The sequence below is a fragment of the Tursiops truncatus genome, chromosome 12 (genome assembly GCF_011762595.2).
Source record: "Tursiops truncatus isolate mTurTru1 chromosome 12, mTurTru1.mat.Y, whole genome shotgun sequence".
In the NCBI taxonomy this organism is placed as follows: domain Eukaryota; kingdom Metazoa; phylum Chordata; class Mammalia; order Artiodactyla; family Delphinidae; genus Tursiops; species Tursiops truncatus.
The window spans coordinates 31,998,099-32,018,425 of NC_047045.1; the positions used below are offsets into that span (position 1 = coordinate 31,998,099).

Sequence of the window (20,327 nt, forward strand, 5' to 3'; positions counted from 1 at the left end):
AAAAAAAAAAGGTGGGAGGAACAGCCCAAAGGAGAGATCACTAACAAAGTATAAAGAATAAAATAAAATTAGAAAAATAAAAGATTTATTAGGAAAAAAATATATAAAAGAATCAACAACAATGAATCAACAAGGTAAAACAGAACCCTAATCTAAAAGAGGAAAAAAGAAAAGAAAAAAAAAAGTCTTGCCTATGGGGGCGGAGTGTAGGCGTGGGTGGAACTTAGGCAGGGTCAGGGTTTAGGGTGAGGTGGGACCTTCACGGGTTGGGGGGTGACGTTTGAGCATGGGGTGGGGGCCTAGGTTCAGGACCCACACAGCGGAAAAGGCCCTGGGGGCGGGGCCTAGGTGGGGCGACGTTCAAGCGTGGGGTGGGGCCTCTGCTTAGGATCTGCACAGAAGGGGAGAGGCAGTGTGTGGAAAGGAGGGGCGTCTGGAGTGTGGAGTTCCAGAGTTTGGAGGTAGGGCCCTGAGTGAGGGTGTGTGGGCGGGGTTTAGGCCCAGTGTGTTGGAGGGGGTCTCCATGTGTAAAGGTGGGGCCCTGAGTGGGGTTGTAGGCATGGGGCTTGGGTTCTGCACGGCAGAAGGGAGGCTCTGAGGGCAGAGATTAAGCCCCGGAGCCCAGCAGGCTCCCCGGTGCCTATGTGGACAGGGAAAACACTGGCCCCGTTCCCTTACTTCACACCCCTCCCCCACTGTCTCCCCCAGGGTCTCCCCCGCCCCATTGGACACCTAACCGTGGGTGGGTCCCACTGGGTGTAGGAGCGCCTCCCCTCCCCCAGCAGCCCCTCAGGGGTGCTAGTCACAGAGGTCCGGCCTTTACTTTTGCTCCCCCTTCCCTCCCTCCTGCTCCTTCAGGACCCGCGTGGCTGGAGGGGACCTCGGTGGGCAGAGGGTCAGGCCCGGGATCTCAGCAGGTTCCTGGGGGTCCAAGTGGGCAGGGGAATCCTGGCCAAGCTCCCTTTTGATCCTCTGCCCTCCCAGTGGTTCCCCAATTTCTCTCTCCAGGCATGAGATCCCTTCCCCTCCCCCAGTCGCCCCTCAGGGACGCCAGTCGCATCCCACCTCCACTTCTCCTCCACCTTTACTCCCCGCATGCCCCACGTCCTACCCGGTCACTGGGTGTTCCTCCCATCCCTAGGTGTTCGTGGTCCCCCACAGGTGCCTGGTAGGTGCCCTAGTTGTGAGGAGATGCGAATTCTGCATCCTCCTGGTACGCCATCTTGATTCTGCTCCCCCTTTACTAATTCTTAAATCTTTAGTCTTTGTTCAGGAGAAAGTATATTAAGAAAATATGAAATTGTATTATATAAGAAAACCTTAAGAATAGAAGCTACAGGGGCTTCCCTGGTGGCGCAGTGGTTGAGCGTCCGCCTGCCGATGCAGGGGACACGGGTTCGTGACCCGGTCCGGGAAGATCCCACATGCCGCAGAGCGGCTGGGCCCGTGAGCCATGGCTGCTGAGCCTGCGCGTCCGGAGCCTGTGCTCCAAAATGGGAGAGGCCACAACAGTGAGAGGCCCGCGTACCTCAAAAAAAAAAAAAAAAAAAAAAGAATAGACGCTACAAGCTAGAAGTAAATTAATACACAGCAATTTTTATTCATTGATTTATATTAATCAATCAAAATTTAAATGAGTCACCTAAAATTGAATAAGCATAGAGGAGGGATACAGTTATGAGTTTACGTAATGAAAAATACCCAAGTATTAATTAGATATATGAAACTGATCATTAACTTCTCTTGAAAGTAAACATGTATACATATCATGAGCAAAAATACAAAACACATAGAGAATCTCTGACAAACCACCTCTGCAAATCTGCATATATATGCTTATGCATAGAAAAGCTATATAAAGGCACTAAAATAAACTTACTAGTCACCCTTTTTCTTTTATACGTTGATTAAAAGCTAACTTTTTTTACAACTCTTAATAAATATTAATTAAAATAATTCACTGACCAATTTATATACTGGAATTGTTTGAGGCCTATTGGAAATGTTATTTTTAAAATGTCTGTTGCTTTAAAACCATTTAAAATTTTAAAATCATAATATTTTCCGTATTAAAAAAGACAAAGGAGATAAACCCTTCAATTTCTCTTCAATTATCAAATAATAACTTCTGTTTATGACCCATCGTGTTGGGTCTTCAGATGTCAGGGTTATTCACTGAACCCTGACTGTTGTACCTTAGAGTAGCGAAAATGAAGGCCCCTGGAATTATAGCCATGGCACAGCTTTTGATGGAAACTATAAAGGAGCATGCAGCCTCTGTGTGTAGCTCTGCAGACCTCAGTTACAGAACTGAAATATCTCAGATGTGCCCTGTCTCAGTTTGTAGTTCTCATGCTGTTTACACAACCTTTCATCCAGATACGAATTTTGATATTACCGTGTTCCAAAATGGTCTCTAAAAGATCTAGAACCAAATGCATCGGGTTAAAAGTCATTTGTCTTGACAACTGAGATATAAAAATGGAGATCAGGTTATTAGAAACCTGGTCTCTGTGACTCTTTTATATAAAGGGCTGATGAAAAATCAGTTTTATATGCCCATGAAGCAAGCGGTTTTATATATTTAGATGAGGGAGGTGGGTTTACAGATTCATCCCCAAACAAAATAAAATATTTACCTTGTTGAGAATATAGACTTTAAAAGCATTTTTTCCTTACTGTATCAAAGTGAATGTTTTATACAAGCCACAAAAGGAAAAGACATAATGAACATCTGTGAAATTAAAAGCGAATTACTTTCTGCAGCCTTGACTAAACATCCACTGTAACCTAAGGAGAATGTGTCTGAGTGTACTTGACGTCCTGAAGAATACTATTATACTATTAAAATGCAGATGCTGGTTTCTATCATTTGTAGGTATGAGAACAAAGCTAAATACAAAAGAATATGCATAAACTTATTTCTTTAAGAATATGAACTCATTTCTTTCAGACTTTAGTTCTTTTCCTGTAGGGGTGTAGGAGAAAGCAAAAAAACCAACAACAACAAAACCCAATTATTGGCCCTTTTCAGTATGATAGGTACAGGTTGCCAAGGGGCTGTAGTAAAAAGACAGAAACAGGCAGACCTGGATTTCAGCCCAGCTCTTATGTAGCTGTGCAGTGTTAAGCTTATCACTTAACCTTTCTGAGCCTTAGTAAACTGGGGTAATGCTTACCTCGAAGGTTTGTTACATGTAATCTTACATGTGGTATGTGTTCAGTACATGCTAATGGCCATGCTAACAGATGGAGTTGATTGTTGAAGGCATTAAATTAGACCCTATGAAACTGACATTTTTGTAGATTAAAAAATGGCCATACTTCAGATCTCATCGTAAGGTGATCCCCTCTTAGGAGCCTCAAGGGCACTGTTACAGTGGGGCCACAGTGTAGACGGCAAGGTCAAATTCCTTGGTGAGTTTCAGTCGATGGTCAGGGATGGCCATATTCATCAGTGACTAGTTTATAAGATGCTGAAATAACATCCACAACCATGGAGCTCGGGTCTCTTCAGCTATCCCACTGCCTACTGCCTACACAGACAAATATTTTATGTTTCACCTAAGTTAGCATGTTAAACTCACTGCATTTGAATGGTTACAGCACTATTCTAGAGTCACAAGGGCACAACAAGAATGGACACCAGCACACCGTTTTGCCCGCCCTTTTTAATAACATCAATAACATAGGCAAGCCTGTCTAGACTTTTGATGATCCATGTACTCTCCTTAAAGCTCTATTTCAAGGTGCTTTCCATGTTGTTGATTTCCTTCTCAGTCACTCTCCTTTGCCCTTGAGGCAGGCGTTTCCGGAAATTTCCACTCAGCAGGATGTGGAGGAAAGGGTTGATGCTGCTGCCGGCATAGCTGAGACAGATGGAGAGGTAATAGCCCATATAGAAAGCCAGCGTGGGCTGCTCTGTCTGTAAGTTCACCAGTTGTATCATGTGATAGGGGGCAGCACTCAGGATAAAGACCGCCACCAGCACCAGCACCGTTTTCGTCAGCTTCATCACTTTCTGCCTTGGAACACTGGGATTGCAGCTGTAGCGGAAACATTTGGAGAGACAGGACACAAACAACCATAGAAATTATGGGACAACAATGTCCCAGAACTTTTTGGACAGTTCAGAATGGCTATGTAGTGAAATGTGAAGCTCATTTTTCTTCTTACTTATTTGGAGCACTGTGAAAATACTCTTTTTCAGCCCTGTGAAAAATTGCCTGAATTTTCCAAAGCTGGAACATTTCGAGAAACAAAATAAGTTACATAGCAGTGAATTATAATCCAAAGTATCAAATAAAGATATATGAATCTGTACTGATATAAATGATTGAATAACGTGGGAGAGAAGCGACAAACCTTCTTTACAGAAAAATTCCAAATAATATATGTAGATACTCCCCTTTCCAGGAGACACAGCTTAATTCTCACCCTCCTTTCCCTCTTGAGGGTGGGCTATACTTAATGACTCATTTCCAAATAATGGAATAGAGAAAGGGATAAGTAGTCATTTTGAAGTGAAGAAACCTCGTAAACACTACCTTAACCTTAGAGTCTCATCGTGATACGTTATCAGACAAACCGAGACTGGGGGACATTCTACAGGATACCTGACCAGTACTCCTTAAGTACAGTACTTAAGACTACAAGGTTATGAAAAACAAGGAAAGAGTGAGAAACTGTCACAGACCAGAGGAGACTGTGGCGATGTGTCAACTAAATGCAGTGTGGTCCCCTGGATTGAATCCTGGAGCAGAAAGAGGACTTTAATGGAAAAACCAGTGAAATCCAATATAGGGTAGAGTTTAGTTAATAGTGGTGTACTAATGCCATTATCTTTGTTTTGACAAATGCAACATGGTAAGATGTTAATGGGGAAACTGGAGTGAGGAGTATATGGAAACTCTCTGTACTACTTATGCAAGTTTGATGTAAATTTAAAATTTTTCTAAAATAAAAAATTCTTAAATTTCCCAAATTTCATCATGTTATGTCATATTTAGACATTTACTAGAAATTTCTCTGGGACATGACAAGCAGATGAATAAGCCTGGGAAATGGCAGCTGAAAATCACTCTAAGATAATGATTCTTCTGCAGTTCATCAGAGTAGGCACCATCATTCCTCTAACTTATTGCATTTTTAGGGATAACTGGACCATATGAACTTTGTTTTATAAGATGCTCAGCATTTCTGAGAAAGGTGTTGGGAGCAAAGTGATCTGATTTGGAGAACTGTTTTAAAAGGGTTCAAGCGTCCTCTCCAGCTGTCGATGTCGTAATATTCCATATGATTCCATTTCAACCTTCTCACCCGTGATACATTTAGAAGCTAATTTTTGTCTATAACTGTGGTTGCTTCTCTTTCCCATTCTAAATAGACCACTCTTTTTTTAAAAAAATATAATAGTGTTTATTTATTTTTACTTGTTGACAGTTTGCTTTCTTTATTTATTTATGGCTGTGTTGGGTCTTCGTTTCCGTGCGAGGGCTTTCTCTAGTTGTGGCAAGCGGGGGCCACTCTTCATCGCGGTGCGCGGGCCTCTCACTATCGCGGCCTCTCTTGTAGCGGAGCACAGGCTCCAGACGCGCAGGCTCAGTAATTGTGGCTCACGGGCTCAGTTGCTCCGCGGCATATGGGATCTTCCCAGACCAGGGCTCGAACCCATGTCCCCTGCATTGGCAGGCAGATTCTCAACCACTGCGCCACCAGGGAAGCCCTAGACCACTCTTTAATAATGTAATAATTCCAAAGAATTTAAAGAAATCAGAAAAAATTTCATGGGCCAATAGAACACCTAAACCTTTGGTGCCAGGGTTTGCCACAAATTTTGACTAATGGTGGTTACATTTTTCACATATTCTTTTTTTTAAAATCTTCACAGTGTTACATATGGTGTGTGGGGAAACCCCACAATCTTGTCTTCTCAAAAAAATACAGTAATTTATTCTAAAGACAAATTTTAATAATGATTTTTTAACCTAACATGTTGTATAATCACTGACTCATTTGAACAACCTGATATGTACAATTTCAAGTGGAAAATAATTTAGATTTATTCATATAGTTTTAGAGACAAGTATCATTAAAGGTCCTTCCTAAGTTTATTGACTTTAGATAAGTCTTTGGTTTTATTTAGTCCTAATTAACCGTGTTCTAAGTATTCAAATATTAATGAGATCCTCCTCCCCACACTAAAAAAACCCCACAAAAATTAAAAGGTTATAAAATATACACAACATCTAGGATATTTACATATGTACACAACTCTGCAAAATGTACAAATAAAACATTTAAATAACAATGCTGATGACAAATACAAAATTATTCTTTAAACAGAGTCTTGAGTTCTGTTTACATTTTTATGAAACCATTACATCAGTGATTACAATATTTATCACTGAGAGATCCTCAAATAGCTGCTTCAGAACATGACTTATTTTCAGAAAATGCCTTATATAGACATTAATGCCCATATGTCTGAGCTTGGCATGTTTCAAGTGACTAATGCTTAAGCTTCTATTGTAGACATCTTAGATCTCTGAATTGTTCTTTTAACAAATAAAACAAAATAAGGCATACACTTACCATCTGGCAACCTTATTCTGTTGATACATCTCCCAGGTATAGCATAAAATTAAAATATAGCACACCAAAATCAAGGGCAAAGGGAAAAAGAAAGTTGTTATCGTCAAATACAGAGTATACCTGTAAAATGAGAGAGAAGACATGACTGTTACATTCACAACGCTAGGGACTTCTACAGTTTATGATTCTGTGATTTTTCAGGGCCCAGAATAAAAGTGCTTGGGGGAAAAGTTAAGGCTCTCTGGGTACTTTCACATACAGAAGGTCTGCTTTTCATTATTCATAGACAACGACTCTTCTCTAGCCAGCTCTTCTCAGTAGCCAGTGCTACTGAGTACTGCAGAGTGGGTGAAGGTGCTTATTATCATTATATTTAATGTTATTAACAACAACGGGCAACAGGTGGCATTTGTTATGTAGTAGGCACTATTGAGGGTGCTTTACATATTTTAACCCATTGAATCTGTGCATCCCCAGGAGTACAATGCCATTAGCATCTTCATGTTACAGAGAAGGAAACTAAGGCACAGAGGGGTTGAGCGGCTTGCCCAAGGTTACTCAGCTAGTAGGTGGCAGAGGTGAGATTTGAACCCAGATACTCAGGCCAGCTGCAGAGCTCACGCTTGTAACTGAGACTCCAGATGGTCTCTCAAAGGGCACAGAAGAGGACCTGTTGTCAAATCAGCCGGTCATTTTCTCAGTGCTCCACCGGGGGGAACCCTTGGGTGGGCCAGCTCTGTTTCTGCCCAGACACCGGGTATCCTCCTTCCGGGGCAAAACCCTTGTGTGGAAGAAGGCAGCTGGCATTGGGTGGGTGTGGACTGGGTGGCAGAGAGAGCGCTCCGGAGCCAGAGGGCCTCTGAACGTAGCACACTAGTCCCATCTCCGTTCACCGTAAGGACTTAATTCTGGCAGGAACAACAGAGGCCAGAACCTCAGAATATCCCTTACCATAACCAACCGAAAAGAGCAGAAACAGCTGTCGCTGCAATATAGTCTCTGCTTATGTGACACAGGCCAAAGTCATGTAGTCATATAGTGAGCTTCAGGTCCTGCTCTCCTTTCAGACTGGGTGCGGCCGGGTTAATTTATCAGCCCGCGGTGATTAACTATCATTTCACCTTTAGATGAGCTGACGCTTTCTGTCTGTGAGTGGAGCCACTGCTGTTGTGAGAAATAACGAATAAACAATCATGGTATCGACGTTGCACTCCTCTGGAGATTTTTTTGTTGCTGGATTCGTAGCCTTGCTGGGCCTCTACCTCCATCCCTCTCAGACTGTGTCTATGTGATGCAGAAATGACTCATCTATTTGACAAGTGGTAGACTGGGAAAAAGGGATCTGCCAGACTGACTTGCCATAATGTATGTAAAAAGCACCTAGCACAGTACCTGGCCCTTAGCAGGTGATGGAAAAATCTTAGTCAGAGATTCTAATGCTGTGTTCAAAATTTCAATCAGAAAAATTTCGACTTAATTTTTCTTTTCAAATTAAAATGTAATAAATGACTGTGTTGGTTGCTGTATTAGTTTCCTAGAGCTGCTGTAACAAATTACCACACACTGGATGGCTTAAAACAACAGAAATTTACTGTCTCACAGTTCTGGAAGCTGGAAGTCTGAAATCAAGGTGTTGGCAGGGTTGGTTCCTTTTTGGGGTTTTGGGGAGGGAGTATGGGCTCCAGGACTTTTCTCCTAGCCTCTGGTGGCTTCTGGCAATCCTTGGTGTTCCTTGGCTTATAGACACGTCACTCCAGTCTTTGCCTCTGTCTTCACATGCATCCTCTCTGTGTCTCTTCAAATCTCCCTCTCCTTATCAGGAACCAATCATCGGATTTAGGGCCCACCCTAATCCAGTAAGACCTCATCTCAACTTGATTATATCTGCAAAGACTATTTCTAAATGAGATCGTATTCACAAGCATTGAGAGTTAGGACTTGGATATATCTTTTCGAGGGACGCGACTCAACCAAACTCCAGCTGCACATCGATACGGTTTGAATCTCATGACTCCTAGACCCTTTTGGAAAGTCTGCCCCTCCCTTGGTTGCTGTGCTCCTATTGAATCTGGCTGCCATGGATCTTTAAAATCCACATTTAAATATATTTGCACCCACTGAGGTTACATGATTAAACTCAGAATCTTCTTCGAAAGGTTACCCTCTCCTTAAAATCAAACTATCAACTTGATGGTGGGAAGCAGAGAACTAAGTGGGGAGACCGGCCCGAAGAGGATCCCCAAGGACACTCTTCGCGGTTGCTCACGTGTTGACAAGGAGGATGAAGCACTTCAAGATTTAATTCAAGTCTATTCTTCTTAAGTTTTAACAACCTACCAGAGTACATCGTCAGGGGATGTTAAATCAAAGCACAACTCTCAACGCCGTCATTAAATCTGATGACCTTCGAGTAGACCCAGTCAGGCAATGCAAGAATAAAGGAAGCTGCCCAAAGGCCCAGATTGATGCGGCTTGTCTTGTACCTTGTTCTCCAACTCGTCAGTCTCGGTTGGACGAGAGCCAAGTACCTGCAAAGCCGGTTAAGAAGGGTTTGGGAACAATCAATAAAAGCACTGAGCTCCAAGGATGAAAGGTTCATGACAAGAGTAAATTATTAGTATTATTCTCCTCCCTGAAGCACACCTCTATCAGGGTGAAAGAAAGTTATATTTTTTAAGAGCTGGCTGGTACCTGTAGAGAAAACAATTCTTGACCCCGTAAGTCTGAATAAACCACTCACTGATACACAGCTGTCACTTACATGAAGACCCTGAAAATGGTAAGATTCTGCTGTGCAAACTTTTTCTTTACAGAGGTGCTGCCCTTGCACTAGAGGCTCTGGAAAACTTTGTCTCTGAATGGGGATTTCCTCCAGGAGGGCAGGACAGGAGGGAGGGTGTACCAATGTGGGACAGGAGGGACGGTGGCTGATGTAGGACAGGAAGGAGGAAAGTGCGTTGGCTGGTGGGAGAATCCCCAGCAGCGTGAGATTCAGGCACCTGGGACAGACGTCTTGCTCACATGGCTTTAGAGTTAGTTCCCCAGGCTCTTGGGGGCTTAGTTCACAGAAATCACAGTGAGAATTAACAAACGTGACTAGCAGACAATACAAATTCCTCAGGAAACGTAGGCTGGAGGGGGGATGTGGACTAATATCATGGGGAAGGGGTTCTCTCTTTTCTTTTTTTCAACTTTGATCCAGAAAAAAGGATAATCATTAATCAACCTTGAAATCCTGATATATCAAACATATTTGGTCCTCCAGCAAATCCAAGAATAATTTTTCAGACACAGCTGAAAGCTAAAGCATGAAAAAGAGAGCTCAGATCCAGAGGAGGTATTTGAGAAAGCACAGTTTTGCTGGCAGTCGGGGGTGTAGGAAAGCAGCATTAGTAGACATTAAACAAATGTCAAATGTGGTCAATGGTCCTTTAATTTTCTCCAAGATTTTGTAGAGCTACTTAAGGAAGATTTATGAAAATGGAAAATTCTCCGTCTCCTTGCTCTTTCAATTTTGCACAAGAGGTAGGACGTTTTGCACTCACTTAGGGGACCCCTTGCCATGCAGGGACAGGCTTGTGACCCCGGGTGCCTCAGCCACCCCTCCTTCCCCACACTGCACCTGCGTTACCTGTCGCCAAGGAGAGAAAGCTCCCTTCCCTTCCTGCTGAGGAAGGGAATGAGGTAATGATTGTACAGCAACCCTGCCATCATTCTGTCTGGGATTAAAGATGATGGAGTCATGGCATCAATCGGTTAGGGAATCTTCTCTCATCATCTCCCCAACTGAAAACGCTTCAATGGCCTTTCTTTGTCTTTTAGATAAAATTCAGAATTCTCACCATGACCCTTGATGTCTTTCTCCCTCCGGCCCTCCCTGTCACTCAGGCTGAAGTTTGTGCCAGTCTCTCCCTGGCCTTCCTTCAAACTCTGTCTCTTTCAGCGTCAGGTACATGCTGTTCTACCCGCCTGGCAGGACGTGCCTCTCCTTCCTCCTGCTTCTACTCTGAGTCCCCATTTAGGTCTCCCTCTCGGAGAAGCTTCCCCTGACCACTCGCTCTATACGAGGGCCCATGACTATAAATGCGGATCATGGGGCAACTCTCCTTTTCCTTCTAGTAGGTATCATTGTGTGGAAATACACATTTACCCGTGTGTAATGTCTGTCTACACCTCTGGAATGGAAGCCCCATGAAGGCAGGAGCCTTGGCTATTAGTTTAATGCTGCTGTACCTCCTGTGTCTGGCATCGTTCCTGTCATACGGTCTGTGCTCAGTAAATATTTGGTAAATGAATGAATGGGGAATTTTGGCTCCTACTTACTGACTTTGTTGTTGTTCTAGAAAATTTACTAAAGAAAGTAACCACTAATGAAAGTCTAGGTAGCTTTCACCTAGAGGCAAATATTTTTCATATTTTGGATGTTTATAGAATTTTTTTGTATTGCTTTAAAGGTAGGAGCCCTCTCTTAAAATATTCCACACACTTGCAATTATTAATTAATCAGAGAAAGAAAAATGAAAGAGTTATGGGAAACACTTGAGTTTTATGATCCATTAAATTGACAATTCAAATAAATGTATAAACAATAAGGCATACTGGTGGCACTGACATTAAGTGCTGGCATTACAGAGAAAACTTCATTTCTGTTTTACAGAGTTATAGATTTTGTTGAATTTTTGTGAATTTAGTAGAGTTAGAACTGCAAGAAATGCCAGGGGCTGGGGGAAAGGTTCAGTTTTACAAAATCTTTATTTGTCTCTGGCCACGTGATCCTCTAAAGTGAGGGCAGGGAGAAGGATAAAGGCCTGAATGTCTTAATTTGAAAGTAAAATTTTAGCATTCTGTGTCCATAAGGTTAAAAGAAAAATACACACTATTCAGTTGTGTAAGATACACACACACACACACACACACACACACATACACTCAGAAAAAACCTGTGAACATTAGGAAATGTTCTGTGGTCTGTTCTAAGGCAGACAATGTGCTTTCACTTTATTTGCAGTAAGAGGTTTACCGAAGGGGTACAGTTTCCCCTCTTTAAAGAAAAAGCCGATACTCTCCTGCCTTCATGGTATGTACATGGTATGAAGAAGCTTTTCTCCTTCTGAGAATGGGATCACGATGGGGAGGACTATACTTTAGGTTGCTTTTCTGCAGCGGTTCCTGCCCCGCGCAGGGCTCTGGTGTTGGAACCCTGGCAAGCTCACCAGGCTTTACTCCACACACCATCAGCATTGGTGCATCAGCTGAACTAACCAGATCGACCTGCCCGGCACGCAGATTAAAAAATGTGAAGCTAAGTATAAGTTGAGAAGTATACTCTACGTATTTTGATAATTCTTTTGTAGAAAAGCAGCAGGATATAAAAACTGCATTAAACATTACCATCATTATTCACGTCTGAATAATAATGATCCAGGGAAGGATGTGTATGGACCCGGCTATCCCTTTGTTTATCCATCTGAAGAACTGCTCATCCCTTCCCGACCCCAAAGGCCCACTTGGAAGGGTAAGAGAGGCAGAGCTCAGGCAAGAGTCCTTGATGGACTCAGGGAAATTTAACACAGCCCTCAAGACTGACATTCACTCATTCATTCATCAGTAGTTTTTGAGCACCCGTGTGCCAGGCACTGTTACACAGACACTAGTGTAGTGTCCAAAGACCCTGCCTTTGTGGAGTTTACATTTGATGATCAGGGAAGGCTAGACAAAAACAACACACATGCATATCTTTGTACACGAAATATATTAACATATGTAATATATTCGAAGGAAGGGAGAAAGAAAAAGTAGATCAGAGCAAGGGGGACCAAGTGTGCTGGGTTGGGCTTGGGGTGGGAAGAAGGTGGATAGAGATTTCAAGTGGGTTGCTCTGTTGTGCTTTCTACTGTTGTCTTCAGGGCTTGTTTCTGTTTGGGGAATGCTGCTAAGAGCTGGTGTGGAGGTCCTGCCATCTGGGTGATGCAGGGCACATCCTAGCTTGCATGCTTCCTAAAGAAACCAGGTGGTGAGGTAGTTGCCAGCTACCTGCCCTCTCCAGAGCTGGACAGCCTGCCTCTGAACTGGGCTCCATCACTCACTGGCTCCACAGGCTCTGGCCATCACCATTATCTCCTTGAATAACGTTAGCTTACATGGGTGGAGAATCTGGCTTTGGCATGTTCTGGGATACAGTCCAACAAATTTCTAATGATGTCAATGGCAGTATTTGCATTAACCAATCATAATGATGAGTATAAAGGATGGTCCTCCTGGTACTCTAACTTCTCTTCATAGCTGTTTAAGAGCCCACTACTCCACTGATTCCTTTAAGCTGCTAGGTGATAACAAGGGTGTGTGAGACATTGAACTTACCAGAAAGAGCCCTAGACAAGGAGTGAGGAGACCTGCTTCAGTTCTCAGCTCTGCCACTGACTCTCTATGTGCCTTTAGCAAACCCCCTCGCTTCTCAGGACCTCTGCTTCCTTCTTGCAAGAATGATGGGTGGTGGTGGGGCATTCATTCTGGTCTCCAATATTTCATGATTTTATGGTCTTTTTTTTTTTACATCTTTATTGGAATATAATTGCTTTACAATGGTGTGTTACTTTCTGCTTTATAACAAAGTGAATCAGTTATACATATACATATGTTCCCATATCTCTTCCCTCTTGCGTCTCCCTCCCTCCCACCCTCCCTATCCCACCCCTCCAGGCGGTCTATGGTCTTTTTTTTTCTTGCAGTCAACTGTAAATAAAACTGAGATAGAAAAAATGATTGGGAAAAAGGAGATGTTTAGTGTTTTAAGTTTTCCATGAAAAAATTGACCTCTGTGAAAGTTGGAAAAATATTACCTGATCTGTCCTACAATGAAACAAACAAAGGAAGAGGAACTTTGCTATTACAAACCAGCACTGATGTTGCTTAAGTTGGGATGACCTTGGGGAAGCACAGGCATCTCTGAATTATGTTAATATATTTCATAGTCTCTTCACTTACCTGTCCACACTCATTACAGTCATGATGGCACTATAGGCAAACTGGTTGCAGGTATCCAGGGATGTGATGTTGGTGCAGAGAGGCCCCCCAAACACCCACTGTCCTCCCCGGGCCCACTGGTGAATAAGAAAAGGCATTCCCATGATGTGGACCAGATCAGCCACAGCCAGGTTGCAGATATAAATGTCAGGAATTAGTTTTTTTCCTGGACCTGAAAGAAATGGAGGGAAACCCGAGGATTGACATTGAAAGTACACGCCTTTAATTTATGCCATCTCTTACAGATTTTCAATTGCTAACATTATTTTAAAAGTTAAAAGGAAACCGTCACAAATGCACATATGAATGCTTGTGTATATTCAGACGTTTTGAACTATTTGATAACTAACTGCAGTGGTTTAAAAATATGTCCATAACTTCTTTGATATTGCTTTCAAGAGCGGGGGCCTAGGGCTTCCCTGGTGGCGCAGTGGTTGAGAGTCTGCCTGCCGATGCAGGGGACACGGGTTTGTGCTCCGGTCCGGGAAGATCCCACATGCCGCGGAGCGGCTGGGCCCGTGAGCCATGGCCGCTGAGCCTGCGCGTCCAGAGCCTGTGCTCCGCGGCGGGAGAGGCCACAACAGTGAGAGGCCCGTGTACTGCAAAAAAAAAAAAAAAAAAAAAAAGAGCGGGGGCCTAATTCCCTCCCTTTGAGTGTGGGTTGAACTTGGTAACTCACTTCTAACGAATAGGATGTGGTGGAATTGACAGTGTGACATTCAAAATTTGGACATAAAGGAATGGTGGGGTTTTCTCCTTGCTCTCTCTTGTATCACTTTCTCCGGGGGAAGCCAGGTGCCGTCTTGTGAGGTTACTCAACAGCACCGTGAAGAGGTCCATGTGGAAAGGAACTGAGGCCTCCTGCCAACAACCAGTACCAACCTGCCAGACCTGTGAGTGAGCTCCCTTGGAGTAGATGCTCCAGACCTAGCCAAGCCTTTAGATAGTCCTCTAAAGATGGACAGACAGCTTGACTGCAACTTTTTGAGAGACCCTGAGCCAGAACAACCCAGCTAAGCTGCTCTTGGATTCCTGACCCTCAAAACTGTGTGAGAGGGACTTCCCTGGTGGCACAGTGGTTGGGAGTCCACCTACCGATGCAGGGGACACGGGTTCGAGCCCTGGTCCAGGAAGATCCTACATGCCGCAGAGCAGCTGAGCCCGTGCACCACAACTACTGAGCCTGCACACTTGGAGCCTGTGCACCGCAACAAAGGGGGGCCGCCACGATGAGAGGCCCGTGCACCGCAGCGAAGAGTGGCCTCGCTCGCTGCAACTGGGGAGGGCCCGCGTGCCGCAGCGAAGACCCAATGCAGCCAAAAATAAATAAATAAAAATTAAAAAAACAAACAAACAAAAAACTGTGTGAGATAACAAATGTTGATTGTTTTAAGTCACTAAGTTCAGAAGTAATTTCTACATAGCAACAAATTATACCAACTCTAAACTCACTCAGGCAAAAGACTTTGTCTTTACCTAGCCCTAGCACCAAATATAGCTGAATAGGGAAAATAAATGTTTCCATCTTGCAATGTTTTTTTTCCCCCACTGAAGCTGTAAGTTCAAATCCTAACTGAGGCCATTGTTAAAACAATTTTTGACCATTACTTAGAAATATTCCAATAAAATTTAACTCAACAGAAAAGACTATTAATTAAGACCCTGAAATCCAGAGTGTGGAGTAGAAATCTGAAACGAGTGAATTGGTGGAGGGCACTGAGAAACATCTTCTGTCAAATGTTGGGGGAAGTGAAGGCAAAATAATTTTCTGAGAGCAGAAATTGAATTTAAAATTCAGTTGCTCCCTATCTTCAAAGAGTGGGGCATTCAGTAATAAACAGGTATCATCTTTATCTAGGAGATGCTATTTATTAATTCAACAGACGTTTTATTGAGCACCAATTATATGTCAGGCATAATATTGTGCTTTGGGCTGCAAAGCTAAATCACCTAGAAAGTCTAACATCAAGGAGCTTATAGTCTAGATGTGTAATAAATGATCACATTATAACGTGATGAAAGAGAGCTAGAGAAAGCACAAGTAGCGCATACAAATGGGCCTCTACCCCCTCCTCTGGGGGCAGTCGAGGCAGATTTCTTGGCAGAAGTGACATCTGTATTGAGGACAGATAAGAATTTAAGTAGCACATAAGAATTAGCCCTAAGATTGTGCCACAATTATTAGTTCACCCTGGATCCAGGTCTATTGCTCTGTTGTTTGGAAGCTAGTGTGTGTCTTCATTATTCAGGGACTGCAAATTCTACAGCCTGTGAACTTAATATTTAAGCCATCAAAGGCTCATGTGAGGCGTCAGTCAGGGCCAGGATATTTTACCCAGGCCATGGCAGCACACACTAGATGGGGGAGTTACTGTTGTGAGTCCTTATTCAGCAACCACACTTTGGGCATTGTTGATGCCACTAATACAGCAGGTTGGTTCCTTGTCCCCAGGACGTTGGTGGCTCATATCAGAAAGACCAAGAAGGAGAAGAGACTTGAGAAAAAAAACATGTCAACCAAAAGAGATGCTAAATGACTGTCCTTGGTCTCTAATCCTCGTCCTCACCAGACCATTGGGAGTAGGAGATGGAGAGGGCTCAGGGGAGAGGAACTGATATTAGAGGTCAGCTGGAAGGAGTTCCACGCTAAAAAACAAAAACAGAAGCAAAGGGACTTCCCTGGTGGTGCAGTGGTTAAGAATCCGCCTGCCAATGCAGGGGACACAGGTTCGAGCCCTGGTCCGGGAAGATCCCACATGCCGTGAAACAACTAAGTCCGTGCGCCACAACTACTGAGCCCGTGAGCCACAACTACCAAAGCCTGTGTGCCTAGAGCCCATGCTCCACAACAAGAGAAGCCACTGCAATGAGAAACCCGCTCACTGCAATGAAGAGTAACCCCTGTTCACCAGAGCTAGAGAAAGCCAGTGCATGACAACAAAGACCCAGCACAACCAAAAATAAATAAATAAAAATAAATTAAAAAACACAAAGCAAAAACACAATAATAAAAAACCCTATAAATCTTTGCCTATTAAGTAGATGTTATTTCCATTTGAATTGGGGTATAAACCACAAGTGGTTGCTTAGGTCCTAACTGCAGCAATTAGATCCATGGCCCTTGCTCTCCTCCAGGTAGGCACCCATCATTTACTGATAATGAATTATGGAAATTCCTTTGTTGAGGACAGTGCATGCCATTAACTGGAAATACAAAAGAATAAAATAAAAGTGTTTCTACATGATACTCTGTATAGCAAAAGAGAATTCTGAAGCCAATGATATATTTATCTGGGCATAAGGTACTAGGGTAATAAAACTAACACATTATATTTATTATTACTTTTTTAAACTGAAAGTGACTGCATAGAAATTAAAAATAATTAAATAGAAATGGTAAAATTTCTAACTATACCACTTGCATTCTTTTCTTAGGTCTAATTTATCTTCAGATTTCATGTTGCCAGACTTCATTAGATTTCTGTCTCTCATGAACCAAACACTAAAAAAAATATGTAAATCAGTGATCATTTCAGCTAACGTGTTTTTCATATGGTTAATATGGCCATATCTAAATGCTATGATAAATTAAGGTATACCACAATCCCATACAATAAATGATAGAGTTGTTACAAATCATACTTTGGAAGAATATTTAATCAAATGGGAAAGTACTTATTAAGTAAAAAAAAAAAAATCAACTATGTACGTAGTATGACCCCAAATTTATTTAGACATTTGTCTAAAAACATGCTGAAATAGTATGTCACAGTAATCCCAGTGATTATCCACTTGGTAGTAGTAGTATGACTGATTGTGACTTTATTCTTTGTATTTTTTAATGTTTAAAAAGATTCTATTAAAAACATGTTTACCTTTTGCAATCAGAAACAGCGATATATGCAATGGGTTAAATAAAACTAAAAATATATATATAACCCCACACAAGCAGGATGATTCCTTGCTGATCAGCCTACTCTCAAGCCCACTTTTCACCCTTCTGCACTTTGTTCCTAGGTCTTCTTGCCAACTGGCTTTTGTTTTGTTTTGGCCAATAGGAAGCACTATTGGAGGGAAATTGGAGGGTAAGATGAGAGAAGAGGCCAGGGTATTTCCTTCCCCTCTCTGCTGTTGGCATCTCTGGCGGTGGCTGCATCCCACCCATGGCTCCACCTTCCTCCTGCAGTTCCCGCTCCATGGTCCCAGATCCCACTGTGGCTACAGCTCCCACCAGGCAGCCCAAACTTCCAAGATCTGTAAAACCACTTTTTTTCCCTCCATTCAGCTCAGGGCCAGGAGAAGGGTGGTGGTGTTGGGGCAGAGAATGGTGGTAGGACATGGTAGTACCTTCCTAATTTTGTTTATCTCTGGGTTGCCTCATGAGTCCTTGTTTGGCATTTAACTCTAGTTAAATTATATTCCTATTGTAAGTGTAAAAATTAATAAACAGAAACCTCAATTAAAATGGAGTCAGGAGGCCAGAAGCGGGGAGCTCTCATGCCCTACGATAGCAGAGATCAACAGAAGAAAGACTTCTTGCCTGGCAGGAGCTTAGCCAATGAGAGACTGTCACCACTCAGCCAGTGACAAGCCACTATATTTTGAACTCTCAATTTCTCCAATGGACTCTGTTTACTACAGCCCTCCCAACTTCTTTTTCCCCCTCTGTAAAAGAATCCTCCTCTCTCTGTTGGTTGGCACTTGCATGTGGCTTGCCATAGTTGCAGATCCCCAATTGCAATACTTTGCTGATCTTGAGTAAACTAATTTGTGCTTCAGAAATAACTGGTAGTTCATTTGTTTAAGGTCAGCATGAGGCAACACCAATGGATTAGTAGTGATTTCATAAAGCACTGTGCTGAGAAGAATTGTGAGTCATCACACAGGCGCTACTAAAGGACAGATCTGTGTGATTAGACATGACTGCCAAGGGTGGGAGAGTTTAGAGTAGAGTGACGTATTTGCCAACCCTGCTCTAGATACACAGTGTAAGATATATAAAGAGAACCTAATTGGAAATTCTAGTTTCATTTCTGTGCCCTCACTTATTGTGTCCTTGGGGAAGACATTCAACCCCTTTCTACTCCAGAGCTGTCTTGGTGCATTGGACCATAGCAACAAGGGTCTCCAATCAACTTTCCAGTTCATTTGAACAGATGTGGCTGGGAGGTTTTGTAGCATCTAAAGCATAGGGTATGTGTACAGCAAGGGTGTGGGTCAACTCCAACTCCAGCTGGCACCCTGAGAATGGTATAGGGCTGGGTCAGAGGGAGCACTAAGCTGACTGGGAAAAAAGAAGAGGCCTTGTTCTAAGCATTTCCCATCTCTGTCTTAGCAACTGGTATTCCATCATTAGACCATTAGTATTCCTTCAGGAACACTCACTCTTCTTCCTGTAATCTCTGTATAAAATGTAGACACCATGGGGAGGGGTTAAAAAGTAAGATGTTTCAGTAATTCATGATTTAGTGTAAATTAGTTGCCTTGACAGCCAGTTGAGGGCAGGGAATGAAAGAATGGGAACGTTTTGTTTATAGGGAGACAAGGCATCCTTTAGAGAGCCTCTGCCCACTCAAAGCCGTCTGTCAGTAGATAGGAGAAAGATATGTCCAAAACATGGGGGTGGGGGACTGACGGAGAGAAACATCATCGCCTTTATTGAAGGAGTTTCCCAGGACCCACTGTGGCCATGGACAATAGTTGAGTAATGGGGCTGAGTTCATAAGTCTCTCTCCCAAGAGCAAAAGGGGAAAATTTTACGTTTTAATTGGCCCAGTTTTCCTCCTACATTTTAAAATCTGGCTTCCTTTAGACCTGCTGTGAATTTAAAGTATGACTGAGTAGTAATATCTGGCTTCACTACTTTATAGTCACCCTCCTAATGCACAAATCGATTCTTAAAAAAAAAAAAAGTCACATAGGACACCTTATTCTGGAAGCTCCACCTTCCGTAAATCTATTCTTTCATACATTTTTGTAGTCTTCCTTTGGCAAAGTCAGAAGTTAGTTCATTTCTTGCTTTCCAGCATCACTAATGATCTTACTATTGTTCTATTCATTCTCTTTTGATACAAGTATTTATCATAAATGGGAAAGTCCTAAATCTTCTTTAAATGCATCTAGTTCTCCTTATTTTTAGTGTAGTCTTCATAGTTTGAGCAATCTATATGTTAAGAAGGTAACAAATAAAAGATCATGGCATAGCCAGACTCATCAAGAAAAAAAGGGATAAAACTCAAATCAATAGTTAGGAATGAAAAAGGAGAAGTAACAACTGACACTGCAGAAATACAAAGGATCATGAGAGATTACTACAAGCAACTCTATGCCAATAAAATGGACAACCTGGAAGAAATGGACAAATTCTTAGAAATGCACAACCTGCTGAGACTGAACCAAGAAGAAATAGAAAATATGAACAGACCAATCACAAGCACTGAAATTGAAACTGTGATTAAAAATCTTCCAACAAACAAAAGCCCAGGACCAGATGGCTTCACAGGTGAATTCTATCAAACATTTAGAGAAGCGCTAACACCTATCCTTCTCAAACTCTTCCAAAATATAGCAGAGGGAGGAATACTCCCAAAGTTATTCTATGAGGCCACCATCACCCTGATACCAAAACCAGACAAAGATGTCACAAAGAAAGAAAACTACAGGTCAATATCACTAATGAACATAGATGCAAAACTCCTCCACAAAATACT

General features: G+C 42.5%; 1 protein-coding gene and 1 long non-coding RNA gene across 2 annotated transcripts in view; one reads left to right on the plus strand and one right to left on the minus strand.

The window, feature by feature from the left end:
• LOC117314438 (uncharacterized) overlaps positions 1-20,327 on the plus strand; it is a 420,056-nt gene that overhangs the window by 194,886 nt on the left and 204,843 nt on the right. The window lies entirely within an intron of this gene.
• MCHR2 (melanin concentrating hormone receptor 2) overlaps positions 1,649-20,327 on the minus strand; it is a 33,058-nt gene continuing 14,379 nt past the window's right edge. Inside the window, 5 exon segments of the mRNA XM_019929489.3 lie at positions 1,649-4,046; positions 6,595-6,714; positions 8,932-8,965; positions 8,968-9,122; positions 13,579-13,783. Coding sequence (XP_019785048.2) covers positions 3,740-4,046; positions 6,595-6,714; positions 8,932-8,965; positions 8,968-9,122; positions 13,579-13,783 — 821 coding nt within the window. The 3' untranslated portion in view covers positions 1,649-3,739.